This window comes from Solanum stenotomum, chromosome 1 (assembly GCF_019186545.1).
Source record: "Solanum stenotomum isolate F172 chromosome 1, ASM1918654v1, whole genome shotgun sequence".
NCBI lineage: Eukaryota > Viridiplantae > Streptophyta > Magnoliopsida > Solanales > Solanaceae > Solanum > Solanum stenotomum.
Genome location: NC_064282.1, coordinates 10,605,289 through 10,619,788, shown reverse-complemented (window position 1 = coordinate 10,619,788; position 14,500 = coordinate 10,605,289). Strand labels below are relative to the sequence as shown.

Below are 14,500 nucleotides of genomic sequence, written 5' to 3'. Positions count from 1 at the left end.
AGCTATGTAACTTGTGTATTCATTCCTGATGTGGCTCTGCGATTGATGAACGGGACAAGATTCAGTGTATGAGTTTGGGTTCTTCTTTGTGTGAAGTTATGCTATGTTGTGTTGGTTCTGTCTTGTGATTGTAAATGCTAATATGGGTGGTATAGCATTTGTTCTTGATAAAATAGTGTTAGATTTTGAAGTAATAAATTAAGAAGAGAAAAATAGTGGATTTGTAAATTATGTGGGGTTCACCGTTATATTTAACATTTTTTGGGACAAATTTGTTAAGTTTAGGGTAAAGGATCAAATTGAATATATTTTGTCATACATGAAGGACTATTTCAATCACCTAAAATATATTAAGGACCAAAATAAAGCAACCCCTATATAGGAAGGACCATTTTGATCATTTCCTCATAATACTTCTACTACTTTTTTTTTAATTTGTTTGACTTTAAAATTATATGAACAGTTAATTAAAATTATATTTATCATAATTTATATTATTTTATAAAGATATCCAAATTCACATTGAATTAATTAAATTTAATCCTTAATTATACTCATATTTAAGCAAGCAAATTGAAACAAATGAAAATTCATATCTGCCACATCTTTAAGAAATAGGACAGTAAAAAGCAATTACTTTATGGGCGACCATTATAGTTGTCCTGGAAATAAAATTTTAAATTATTGGATCGCCAAAAATATATAAATATCTCTTTTTGCATGAACAATATAATATTTGATTGAGAAAATATTTGTGGTTATCTTTCATTTTGTGAAATGCAAAAATGTAAGTTCATCGTTTAATTTTATTGGACTTTTTTATAAGCGATGTCACCATTTAAAATAAATAAAAATGTAACAGTAAAAAATAAAATTGAGCGAGCGAATTTACCAAAAACTCTCACACAAAACTAGAGATTTTTTGGGTTCAAACTTCAAAGAAGATGAACAAGTGTATTTCCATAGACCAAATGAAATAATACATGTTACATTCAAAGAAGATAAGAATATGGTATCCCCAAAATACTGACCTCTACCAAGTAATTATGACCTAATTTGTTTGGACTTTTCAAAATATTGTCATATTCGTGTTAAATCCTTTAAAAACACTTTTTTAGAGGATTCAACACGCATCCCTAGATTTTTTTAGAAGAATTTAAACAACATAGACCGTCACACTAATACCCGCAGCAGATTAAAATTAAATAACAAACAAATAGTACTTATTGTGTTGGGTGTATATATTTACTGCAGTGTTGGGGTGGAAGAAGGTGGCAGCAAGCGTTCCGTTTGGTCTCCTTGTTCTAAATCTTCCACAGATGAATTAGGGCTGCGGTAAATTACATATATAACCAGCTGCACTGCTCCAAGAAACCATCCAATTCCATTTGGTACCTTTTGTCAAATCACATTATATTATATACACTTAATAATTACTTGTAATTCAACTTCATTAAGCTATTGATATATACTTCTATTGAAAAATTTGCTAAATATTTGTGTTTAAGGAGATTGATTAATTGATTTAACGTTTCTTCATGATAAAAGAACTAGTAACAACTCCCTCTGTTCCAATTATGTGACATAATCTTCTATATTTAGTTCTAATTTAATTTATAAATGTCAACTTTATTTTTAATAAGGCGATTTATAGTCACACAAACATTCATCACTTGTTTTAGATCACAATTTTTTTTTAGAAAATCTTTCTTTCTTTCTTAACAAAATCACATATATTAAAACGGGGAAAAAATAATATCATTGGATCTGAAAATTAAAGATTGTGTAAAGAAACTTATCGTACATACGTGCATAATTAAATAAGACTAAAAAGATTTGTGTAAAGAAATTTATCGTGCATATGTGTGTAAATTAAATAAGACTTAATTAGTACTTGTAATTTATAAATACTAGACAATAATATTATAATAAATCCAACTTGTAGGTAGCTAAAAAGAGAAGTCTTCGTTTCTTAATTAGAAGTGCGCGTCATTAATATATTGTTACAGGTAATTAAATTATAAATTGATTACATAAACTTGTCTCAAGCCACTTGTCGCTTTATGCGTGATCCTTGTGAATTTAAAATTTTCTTCGTGTTCCTTATTCAAAATATACTTGGATTGGCTTATTTCAGATTCTTTTTATGTCAAAATCAGTTTTAAAGTGTTTGGAGACTATGTCGTCAAAAAATTGTACGAAAAAATAAAAATATATTTTGATGAGGAATAGAACTTACTCCAAGAAACCAATCACTCACAAGCAGGGCGTACAATGTCCAAACGCCACCATTTAAGAAAAAGAAAAATGAGAGAAGAAATGGCATAAACTCAACACTCTTACTTCTCACCACTGTTTTCTGCAAAAATAAAAAATAAAAAAATTGAAAGAGTTACTTATTTTAAAAAAAGGTAGCCCACATGAAACTGAATTGTTTTATAAATTCAGTATTCCACATTTAGATAGTCTAACTAATTCAAATTTGCATAATGTAGAACTTATAAAAGATTTAGCACACCATTTATTATTTAGAATTTCTTCATTTTCAAAAAGCTCAAAGTTCAATCCATATCATCACCATACTACTTGGTGGTATTTAAATAACTAATTAACCAATAATGAAAGTACCATCACAAAAATTGCTAGAGATTAGCTCATGAAAATATATATGTGCAAGAATCAAGTACATACATTTCAGCACGTAACATATATATATAGACCATAACATTTAAATTTTGGATTCATTATTTTATGTATATATTTCGTTTAGACCATAATTCAGGCATATGATATTTGAGGAGAATTATTTTGTGGAAATTAAAGCGGGGAAATTACCATAACACCAAGAGGGGAGCTATACATGATGATGTTTAAACATGTGGACAGGAAACCAATAACGTTAATTCTCATCTCTCCATGTAAAATGAACTGCGCCAATAATAGAATCGTTGCTAAAATACCCACATTCAGAATCCCAGCTAGGATGCCTGTATTTTTCTGCATAAACAGGACAGCAAAAAATTAGTTTTTCAGTAATTATAATTATGAGTTTTCGACTTTTTAGTGAATTTTTTCACCACAAAAAATAATTTAAAAAGTAGTTGATGATATTTTTAGGAATATTATCCCTCGTGCTTAATTTTTCTCGCTAATAATAAAGTATGATGGGTCATTCTTGTCCAGTTGTGTGGACAAAAATGAACACGACAAAAAGATGTACACATTGACAGCCCCTCAGGTGCATCATTACCGCACAATTTGAAAACAACTTCTCTATAGTCCTTTCTTATTTCAATTTGTTTAGTCAATTTTGATATGATATGGAGTTTTAAAAAAAATATATATATATTAAAATGTTCATTAATCTTATAATTATAAACGTATTATACTGAAAGTTGAAATTAAAAAAATTGTTAAACACAAAGAAAAAGTCTTTATTCATATTTAAACCGATTAAAAAAATTATGTCAATAAAAAAATAATATATGTATTCTTGGTTTCTACTTTGGAGCATATGATTATACCAGCAACCACATATGTATGTTTAGTGTCGGTTTTAACTTTTAATAGAGGAGGTACATAATTCAACTTTCATGAAATCCTCAAAAATAGTTTCAACTCATTAACCTTAACCTAGCTAAAAAAAAGAAGCTCTTCCAAAATAAAATCCAAATAGTCACATTTGTTTTTGTACAAGAAAAAAAACATGTCAATTCTTCCAAAATAAACTCAAAAGTAATCATTTATATATACAAAATTTAGAATGCAATAACTCAGAAAGGCTAAAAATTTCGAACCTATAGAGATCGACTTCAAATTCTGACTCCGGACCCATGATGCAATAATTCAGTTTCTTAAGTGCACTATACTATGTGATTAACTAAATTATTACTCACTCTCATTTTTTTATCAGCAAATTTGAGGAACAAAGCAATGTAGATAGTCTCAACGATGACTCCAAAGCCATTGACAGTAGAGACAAGGTAGCTGCCTGGCTTAATAATTCCATAGTAAGTCCACAATGATGAATTAAGCAATGTACAAATGTATGGAAGGCTATCAAAATCCTCTGTTGATTTATTCTGTACTATTCTTCTGAATGTCCCTCTGCAAATTAAAAATAAAAATTTAACAATTTTAACTTATATTATAAGTTAAGAATTCATTTAGTGTGAGGGATAAAAATGAATCGTCTTGAGATAGAAAAAATAATTCAGGGATAAAATTTTGGAGTGTTGTCTGGTTGTCAAGTTAGAGATAACTTATCACACCATTTTATACCGTTATAATGGGATAAGTTATCCCAATATAGCTAATCCAGGATAATTAATCCTGGAATAACTTGTTCCCAACCAAACAACCCTAATTAATTACTTACACCGGGGCAAGAAACATGAGAACTGAAATGATGTTGCCTGAAATTGGAGAAAAATTAACACATTTCAGCATTAAAAAGTATATATCAAATCAGTGATAATTATATACTTGAGATGAAATATTATATATAACCTATGATTCCAATGATGAGAGGAAGAGTTTCCATCTTGACACTTGAGGATGAGGAGAAGCAAGAGAAATATGTGTGTGCAAGAGAGAGAGAGAGAAAGAGAATCATTGTATATGAGAAGCTAGTATTTTCTTTTCTGGCTTCATATAAATAGGCTAATGACTTGGATAATGCACTAGTGGGAAATCGATATATTTTCTTGGTTGTTTAATCAATAGAATTAAGGGATTTTCTAGTTATTTAATAACAATGAAAAAGGTTGTTAGTTTTTTTATATATAAATTGTATTCTTTGAGATAGCTATAGTTTGCACACACCTCGATTAAGTATATCATTAGATACATGTTATCTTTCATAGCCACTACGATAAAAACAGTTTTTAGCGGTAATAAATTAACATATTAATGAAGAGTGTTAAAACATTTACCTATATTAGTTAATTGTCATTGAATCCAATATCATTAATTATAAGCTTTATGGACATTTACAAGAGTACTAATAACTGCTAAAAACATATACTTAGCCACTAAAAACTATTTTTGATGTAGTAATGAGCAGAGATATTAGAGAAATCCATCTATTATTGAAAGAAATTACCTTGCCTTCGTTGAGATTTGAAACTGAAACTTTGTAAAAGCAAAAGAGTTAACTAAGTAAACGGAAAATGGTCAAAATTATCCTCGAACTATTTGAAATAGCTCATTATATCCTTTAATTATGCTTGGGATCAAATCTACCCTTGTCGTCTATGTTTTGGACAATAAATACCCTTAAAACGTTATTTTTGTCATTAGAGCTGACATGACAGTCCACCCATGCAGTCCAATATGGCAAAAATATCTTCTTCTCAATAATGTTGTTCTTCTTTGTTCATTCCTATCACAAAAAGAAAATCAGATATAATTCTTTCATTGTTCTTGTTTGAGTTGTTATTCAAACTTTGAAACTCCAATTTGAAAGTGTTGTTGCGTTGCAAAAAGTTATCATAAGTCATAACCATACTATCGACAGTTTACAAACAATTGACAGAAACTTGTTTCCAATAATTAATATCTTAGAATAAAAAAATATTTTCAGAAGTTGACATTTTGTCAGTGTTGTTTGGCATGTATAATTGTTTATTATTATTGGATAGTAACATATACTATTGGCAATTATTTCAAAGCTCATACCTTAGGGCTTAGATGTTTTTCTTATTAGTTTTTTTTGTACACATAACTCATGTGACTTATATTATATTACAATTACAATGTTTGTACAACTTTCTAGTCTATGCTCCTCCTCATTCTAATTGCAATTTTTTTAAGTTCTTCAATGTTCACATACTAAAGTTGTTTCAATTAACGGGGTGCGCACTACACTTATTTCTCTGATTTCAACGCAAAATATACTCATATTCGCGTTATTAAAATGTATGTTCAAATTACTTGTTAGTTTATAAAATCAATATAGAATTAATTTATTTATTTTCATTTTATCCTTATAAAAGTTAACTCTTTTGAAAGTAAAAAAAAAAAAAGGAAAAAAGGTCTGAAAAATACTTCAGTTTTGACTGAAATTGTTGTTACGATACCAAACTTTATGAAGGACCTTTTACCCTTGCACTATTTAATAGTGTATTTTAAAGATATATATGTGCCCACGTGGACACGTTGGTATTTATAATTATGCAATATTTATGATGTCCAAGTAGGCACATATATACCCTTAAAATATACTATTAAATAGTGCAGGGGGTAACAGGTCCTTTCCAAAGTTTGATATCGTTACAGCAATTTCGATCAAAGTTTGGATATATTTCAAACCTTTTTCCCTAAAAACAATTGTAAGATTCTAAGAAAATCTCTTTATGTTATTCTTGGTATTGGTGAATAATGCACATAAATAGAGTATATTTAAAAAAAAGTTCAAAGACAAATTAGTATTTTATTTATGACTTTTTTAAGATGTATACGAGAAAAAGTAGACAAATAATATGGATCGGAGGAAGTATGTTTGACCTTCCTTGTGAAGATTTGTGGGATCAACACAGATCTTTTTAACTAGTATTTTAATTGATTTTAATATATACAAAATCTCTGATTAAACAATTGTTAATTAGTAGGAGAAATGTTTTTTCTAAATGCTAATCAACTATCCACTAGATGGAAAGGGACAACTAATATATATATATATATATATATATATTGAACTTCTCTGACTCCTTCCTGGTCACAAACTCTTGTATTTTAGTAATTAGTATTCAATTCTAACATTAATAGAAAATTAAGCACTACGCGTTGTCTTTGCTATTTCATATGAGAAAATAGAATTTGTCAAAAAGTAATAATTTTACCAACAGTACACACTGAAATAAGACTTCTCTTATTTTCCAAAATTATAAAATTGTCGTCATCAAACTAGACATTAAACTTTATTATTTATATTAGTATAACTTACATAAATCCCATAGTGTATTTAGAAAACACACCAAAAGAAAAGAAGAAAAAATAGCGAGCTCGGATTTAGAGCTTCGGCTATCATTACAACATATAAAGGCCCAAATAAGAAAAAAAAAAAGTTGGGCCTATTTCGTTAATACAATTAGAAATTTAGTGGGCTTCTTTAAGGCCTTTTTCAATATCATTTACATTGTGTGAGCCCAAAGAAGATGGGGTATTTGAGAGAGTCTTTACTAGTCTCACACTATATTGACGAACTAATGATGGCTTGGGAAGACTTTTCCCTTTGTGAAGATTTCTATTTTTCTCATTTTCATGGGCTCCATTAACATCTTTCATTTGAATTTCTCTTTTCATTAGATGGGCCGAGCCTTTTTCTTCTGTGGATTTTGTTGGGCTTGACTTGTAGTACATAAAGTACAGGATTAATTGGGCCGTGCCCAATATGAAGCCTATCCCATTTGGCACCTGAACAAAACACATGTATTTATCAATATTATTCATATAAATACATCATTTTGATAATATTTTTTTCAATAAATATTACTCTATCCATCAACTTTTTTTTAGTTCATTTTTTTTTTCCTTTTTTGATAATTATTTTATTTCAACTTCCACATGACATATTTAAAATCACGAGATTGAATGACATTTTGATACAATCTACATATTTATAATTTAACACCCAGAATTTTAATTTTTCTTAAACTCATATCAAGTTAATATCAGATAAATAATTTGAAACAGTTGAAGTAATTGATTAGGAAAAAGGGCCCCAACCAATTAGTGGGTTATAAAGGAGGTGGATGTAAAATTGGAACTCAAAAGAGCATTGCACATGTGTACTAACTCCGAATCAGTGGAGGGGTCCAGACATCTCAATCATTTTGCATTTTCTACTATTATTAATTAACGATATTATTTTAGTTAGTGCGGACCTCGACTAATATATCAACTCTGGCTGTTATACACTAGAGCACAGATCACAATAATTTTACTTACCAAATTATACATTGATGAAAAAATATAATCTATTTTTTGTATTCCAATTTATATGAAACGATTTTCTTTTTTAATATATCCCAAAAAAAGTAATTATCAACTTTCTATAATTATAAACAATTTTAACCTAAAATAATCTTTCTTTGAAAAGTTTAGGTGTACTCTTTTATTTATGTGTAGCACTTATTTTAGTTGCGTTAGTTCATTCCCATTTTATGTGGTTCACGATTCATCAAACATAGTAGTATTAAAAAAATAAGTGAAAATTCAGAAATAGAAAAATTCAAAAAAGGAAAAGGAAAACTTACTCCAATAAAATAATCTTTGACAAGAACTGCATAGGCAGTCCATACCCCTCCATTAAGGAACTGGAAGAAGGAAAGGAAAAATGGCATGTACTCCACACTCTTCATTTTTATCACTGTCCTCTGTACATGTTCAATTAACAACTTCAATTTCAATTCTTCAGAATAAAAAAATGTATAAAAATAACTTATACATATTACATACATGATATTATTCGTGTACTTTAACCTAGGTAACTGTTCATATTTCCAATTTAATAAATAACTCGATCGATAAAAACAATTTTTAGGCAGAAAAAAGAATTACCGTAGCTGCTAGAGGAGCTGCATACATGCCAATATTCAAAGCAGCGCATAAAAATCCGACTAATGTGAGTCGAGTGGTTCCGTGCACAGCTAGTAAAGTGATTGCAATTACAGCCCCAAGAAATGCTATATTTATTATTGCCACCAATTTCATTGATTGAATCTGAAAATAATAATAATTATTATTATTATTTACATCAAAACAAAAAATAATTAAAAAGTGAAAATGAATAAGAGATCAAAAATTTAAAAAATTATGCAACTTCATTTTATTTTATTTTTTTACCTTAAGAGGTTTGGGAGCATAAATGAGAAAGAGAGTGACATATATGATGTGGAATATGGCACCAGTACCATTGACTGTGACCACTAGCAAACCTCCAGGTTTGAGTAACCCATAAAATGTCCACAAACATGTGCTCAATAGTGTTGTGATATATGGTATCCCTTTAAAATCCTCTGTTGATTTCTTCTTCATTATCCTTTTGAATGTTTTTCTGAAATATTAATAATTGTTGAGGAATTTTTTTTTATTAACCAAATGTTGCAACTACAGAGGATGAAATGTGTAAAGTATTAAAAGTCACATCGACTATTGTAGTTTAATTTAATTTAATAATGAAAACAGAGCATGATCATAAGCTATCTATTCGTTACAGAATCTAATATGGTTACGAGATTAAATTTTAACATGTCTCGAGATAATTTTAATTGGTTACAGCTAGGGTGCAAATTAATCATTGTTTTGAAAATTGAAAAATAATTTGAAAAGGTATGCACCTTATGATTAGTAGTATATAAAAATATTACCTAAAAAATAAAGGATAAATTACAACACAACTATAAATATTGTTAGACTTACATTGGAGCAGCGAACATAAGTATGGAGATGACATTCCCTGCAGAAACATAGTCATTATAAAACAATGATTTCATATTAATTAACAAACTAGAATTTATCATTAATTGTTCAAAATTTACACTTTTTTATGTGTTTAAAGATTTAATTATATGAAACTTACCAATTATGCCGAGGATGAAGCTAAAGTTAGCCATGAAGGTGGAAAACAAAAAACAAAAGATATGAAAGTAGAAAGGTAACAATTATAGTAGTAGTAAGAGTTAGGTGAAGGAAAAAGAAAAAGTAGTGGATGAGAAATAGAGTGAAGAGAAAGAAACAAGTAGTAGATCATGTAAACAATAAATAATGGTCGAAAGTTGGTATCCAAAAGGTCAAATATATAATGAGCGAGCGATATTCAATATTACAAGAACAGGACACGTTACCCTCTGTAGTTTGGTACTTCTGGCTATATTTACCCAAAGCGGTCAGAGGCGAATACATAATTTAAATTTAAAGTGAACCATTAATTTGAGAACTAAAAGAAGTAATTACTAATTTTTTATTTACTTGTACGTAGATATGATATAATTAGTTTATGAAATCGTATGTCATTCAATTCACTTCATCCTATTAAATTTTAGGCGGGTGTTTAGCCCAAGTTAGTTCATAAAGAAATCTTATCAAAAGTGAAAGGAAGATAAATCTATAATATCTGGCAAAGTTCTAGAGGAGGTTGGACCCTTTAAATGACTTACCCATCTTATTAACTATGATGTTCAAGACTTGCTGGTTATTTAATTCTGTGTTATGATCATCATTCCAAACTGAGTATTGCAGTTGTAAATTTTTTCTCAAAAACCTCCATAATTTATTTTATTATTATTTTGAGGTCTACACAATCATCATGACTAAAGATAATGTTGAATTCCAATGTGTATATAGTTGTAATTATGCACTTGTTTCAGTCTACAAACTTTTTACGTTTCTTGTTGTAGATATTTTATTTGGTATACTATAATATCTGACTTGGTTTTAATTAGTCCACTCCATCCAGATTTTTTTTTTCTTAAAAGATTTATATTCGGAAACTATGTTGATGGTTGATTTGAGGCCTTTTCATATCCAAATCATGACCAAGAGTTTCTTAGTATGACCAAGTATAAAGTACCATTGATTATTTAATAATTGCGACTTTATCTTCAATGCATGCTCATTTAGTACTACTATAGTTTGGTAAACACGTAGCTAGCCATGTGTTATGTTTAAAGTCCATCAAAGGGTGTACGCATATAATGGTATTAAAAATTATTTCCCATCTTAAATTGCTGTCTATATTATTTTTGAAATTTCCGCTGTACACATATTGTATCAACTCGAACTTTTAGACTATGGTTTGAACCAAAAAAATAGTGCGAGACGAAACGGTTAAAGTCTTTGTAGATTTGCCCCGCAAGTGGTCGGTTCGGCCCATTTGCCATCCTGTGTTAGGCAGATATTAAACTTTGAACCGGAACTTTAGTTTAGCCAATGCATACTAGATATATAGTATATCTTTTTACATGATCAAATTTTATCAATTCATTGGATTAAGATTTGACGTTTATTTTTCTTGAATATAATGCAGAGGATTATTGTTTCCTCTAAGAAAAATCACAATAAGATAAAAGCTTACTACGTAAATTGCCATGCTACACCTAACAATTAATCAAAACCTAATCAATTACTAGTATTTAATTAAAAAAGTAACACCAATTATGTAAGCTAAAATTATTGAGATCGGGTAAATCTATATCGGAACTTTACATCAACCCCAGTTTGAAATAATTAATAGAGGTTAGGACTTAGGATAATGACGGTAGACAGTCCACATGGTTAATTTCTGTTGTGAGGTAATTCATTCCCTCAAAAGTTACAAACAGAAAAATGAAAAAAAAGAGAAGCATGATTGAAGAAGTTGCGTCATTTAATAGAAGTACTTTTGATTGGAAAAAAAAAAAGTTTGAATGTTACAGCCACTAACTTGGAGTCTTTCCCATAAATGTACATGTTGGCACCACCAGTCTCTACTTGCTTGCCAATTCTTGATTATTATGTTACCTTTTTTTTTCTTTTCATAATGTTACCTAACTTTTATCTCATACAAAAGAATGGTTGTTATTCTACTTCATGATTCTAAAGAGATTTTGGACAAGATCTTTTTTTTTTTTTGGGCAACAATTTCTACATACGTAATATGAATAGTCGTTCTACTTAATCTGGAAGTGTAATGGAATGTGAATTTGGGCATTTGAATTTGTTTTTGATAATCTCGTGATAACAATAAAAATTAGGTGGGACGGTTAGTTTTTGGGTGAGTTTTAGGCATCGTTTGAAAAGTAAGAGGGAAATATAGCCACACTTATGAAATAAAATTCGGACTTAAATACTCCTGCTTGAGATATGGAAAATTTTATAAAAGTTTGAACCGTATAAATCATTATTTGGTTTTGAACTTACAAATATTTATACTGTAGGAATTGTTACTAGGTTTTCAAACTCCAACAAAAAATTTAACCACGCGAATCATTCCTCAAGTTCCTATTGTTAATCTTTTGAATTCCATTTGATTTCAAAATATAAAGGAGTCTCTTGTTTATTTTTTTTCTATATTCGATAAGTTGAACAAAAAAAATATTATTTTTAAAATATTGATATATAATCTAGATAAATACTATGAGAGGTGAGGATCTGGAGTGGTGATGATGGAGGGTGAGGTGAAAAAGAGGTGTGTTTGGAAAGTGGAAAATAAATACTACTTTAATCAACATTGTAATGGAGCTTATTTTCCCTACTTCCAATAGAAAAAGTCATATTCATATTTTTTTTAAAACTTGTATTTATTTTTTATTTTTGAAAAAACATCTTTCAAATTTTTTTACCAACTAAACTTAAAAAAGCTAAAAAAAAGAAAGAAGTATTTTCCACCCAACCTAACACACCCTAAATGTTAATAGCTTTAAAACTAAAGTCTAGTATTTGATAGTAGGTATTAAAAGTAGCTACCTTTAGAACTAAAATTCGACTAAATGACGAATTGCTTTGCGTAGAACACGTGCTGCTAATACTGTTTTATGGATTTTGTATTTAATTTGATGACGTTTTAATCAAACAAGGAAGTTAAGTTGGTTTTGAATTATTCCATAGTTGACTAGTAACTAAATTGGCAGACAGAAAGTAACCTAAGATCACAAAAGACAGCATTTTATAGTTTCAAACCTTCTCTAAAGTTAAAGTTGAACTACCATATATCTTTATGTCTATGTCATATTATCATTATGATATTGTTATTTACTTATTTTGTTTCCGCGTGCAACTTAAGATTTATATTTGCTACACGATGAATCATGTCTTATACTAGCTATTTTATAGTGGACATAAGAACATTATGAATTGAATTCTCGATCATTTAATTAATAATTTTTTTAAAAATCATATTTTTATTAAAAAGGTTTTAAAATCTTTTACCAATTGTTCGAGTGGTTATATATATATATTTTGCTATGTTTGATAACAATAAAAAATGAGAACATGCGTCAGATGAGTATTTATGTAAAAAAAGGTTGGAAAAATTATATTGGTACCTTTTAATAAATATTTACTAATTTTAGCGATACTTTTTATTTATTACCATTTATAACAATATTATGTAAATATGTAATATATATTAAAAGTGAATTATGTATGCAATATATATGTATTATAACTGTTTTATAAAATATATTATGCTTGTTTGGTAAGAAATTGACACGTTGTATATATAATAAATGTATTAAAATGCGTGATAAATGTATTATCCATCAATAAAACTTGTATTATATGTGAATAATAAATTGTTCTTTGTAATATGTATTATAAATGTATTAAAGTGATCAAGTGAAAAAAAAAATGTTATTGCTATAAATGGTAAATATTTTTTTATTATAGTATATTTATGTAAGTTTCCAAGAAGGTTCTACTATAATTAGTGAAATAGTCCACTAATCCGACTTGGCCCAAGAAAGCAGGCCCATTAAGTCCTTTCTCTTTCCCTTACTCAGAATTAGAGCCCGTTTGGATTGGATAAAAAAAGGGAAAATTATATATAATAGCAAACTATTAATTCAAATTAAATGTTATAAACATAGTTTGATTTAATTGTACCCCATAGCAAATTGTTGCTATTCTCTCCCTGGTGGAATCTCGCTCGCCACTCTCATTCTCGTCGGCAGTCTCGCTCGCCTCTCTCGCCTTTTATACAAACACAAATTTATAAAATTTGTTTGTATTTGTATAAAGCGAAAGAAAATTGTACATATACATATATTTTCGTTCCCCTCTCCCAGATCTTGCTCGCCACTCTCACTCGCCTCTCTCACTTTATACAAACACAAATGTATACATTGTGTTTGTGTTTGTATAAAGCGAAAGAAAGTTGTATATACAAATACAATACATATATTTTTCGTCCTATACACTTATGATTATACAAATACGATCTTCCCCTGCCCAGTTTTCTTTTGTCTTTCTCTCTTTCTCGCATTATAGAAACACAGATTATACAATTGATTATTTTGTATATGTATACCGAAATAGATTATACAATTGCATCTTTTGTATATATGTATAGCGAAATAGCCATAACAAACATAAAGTTTGCTATGAAACGCAGTTATGCAAACTATAGATATAACATACAAATATGATTTTTGTATTTGCTATATGTGAAAGTTACTCTTAAAAAAAAAAGAATAGTTTTTAAGTCAAAAATAAAAAATCAAACTAAAATGAATTTTAAATAAAAAAACAAAAAGTAGGGGGAGACCTACTTTTGATTTTTGACTTATTTAAATCATTTTTTACCTTGTCAAACACTTTCTAACTTATTTTAAGTTATTTTTTATTTGTCAAACACTCCAGAAGTAAAAAACTGGCTTAAAAATCGATTTTACCAACTTTTAAGTCAATCCAAACACCCTCTTAGTTCTGTTTGACGGACCAAACATGAAGCCAATTATTGAATGATTGAATTCCATTGTGAGTCGTTAGCCAAATCACCTATTTGAACATATTTTACTAT

The 14,500-nt window shown here is 28.7% G+C and overlaps 2 protein-coding genes across 2 annotated transcripts; both read right to left on the bottom strand.

The window, feature by feature from the left end:
• Positions 1-995: 995 nt before the first annotated feature.
• On the bottom strand, positions 996-4,632 carry LOC125848278 (bidirectional sugar transporter SWEET16-like). Its single transcript, XM_049528125.1, has 6 exons — positions 4,510-4,632; positions 4,379-4,415; positions 3,897-4,107; positions 2,836-2,997; positions 2,240-2,359; positions 996-1,395 (listed from the first exon to the last, which is right to left on the bottom strand). The coding sequence occupies exons 1-6, from the start codon at positions 4,613-4,615 to the stop codon at positions 1,246-1,248; spliced, it is 786 nt and encodes a 261-aa protein (XP_049384082.1). The 5' UTR covers positions 4,616-4,632; the 3' UTR covers positions 996-1,245.
• A 2,434-nt stretch (positions 4,633-7,066) lies between these two features.
• Positions 7,067-9,694, bottom strand: LOC125848223 (bidirectional sugar transporter SWEET16-like). Its single transcript, XM_049528055.1, has 6 exons — positions 9,584-9,694; positions 9,424-9,460; positions 8,848-9,058; positions 8,563-8,724; positions 8,259-8,378; positions 7,067-7,416 (listed from the first exon to the last, which is right to left on the bottom strand). The coding sequence occupies exons 1-6, from the start codon at positions 9,615-9,617 to the stop codon at positions 7,099-7,101; spliced, it is 882 nt and encodes a 293-aa protein (XP_049384012.1). The 5' UTR covers positions 9,618-9,694; the 3' UTR covers positions 7,067-7,098.
• Positions 9,695-14,500: the final 4,806 nt, after the last annotated feature.

Excerpts from the sequence above, each read along its gene's own strand:
- LOC125848278 (XM_049528125.1), bottom strand. The coding sequence starts at position 4,615 with ATGATTCTCTTTCTCTCTCTCTCTCTTGCACACACATATTTCTCTTGC. Across the intron at positions 4,108-4,378 it reads CTCATGTTTCTTGCCCCGGT|AGGGACATTCAGAAGAATAG; the intron begins GTAAGTAATTAA and ends TTTAATTTGCAG. Across the intron at positions 2,998-3,896 it reads TTGCTGATAAAAAAATGAGA|AAAAATACAGGCATCCTAGC; the intron begins GTGAGTAATAAT and ends CTGTTTATGCAG.
- LOC125848223 (XM_049528055.1), bottom strand. The coding sequence starts at position 9,617 with ATGGCTAACTTTAGCTTCATCCTCGGCATAATTG. Across the intron at positions 8,379-8,562 it reads CAGCTCCTCTAGCAGCTACG|AGGACAGTGATAAAAATGAA; the intron begins GTAATTCTTTTT and ends GAACATGTACAG. Across the intron at positions 7,417-8,258 it reads TCAAAGATTATTTTATTGGA|GTGCCAAATGGGATAGGCTT; the intron begins GTAAGTTTTCCT and ends TGTTTTGTTCAG.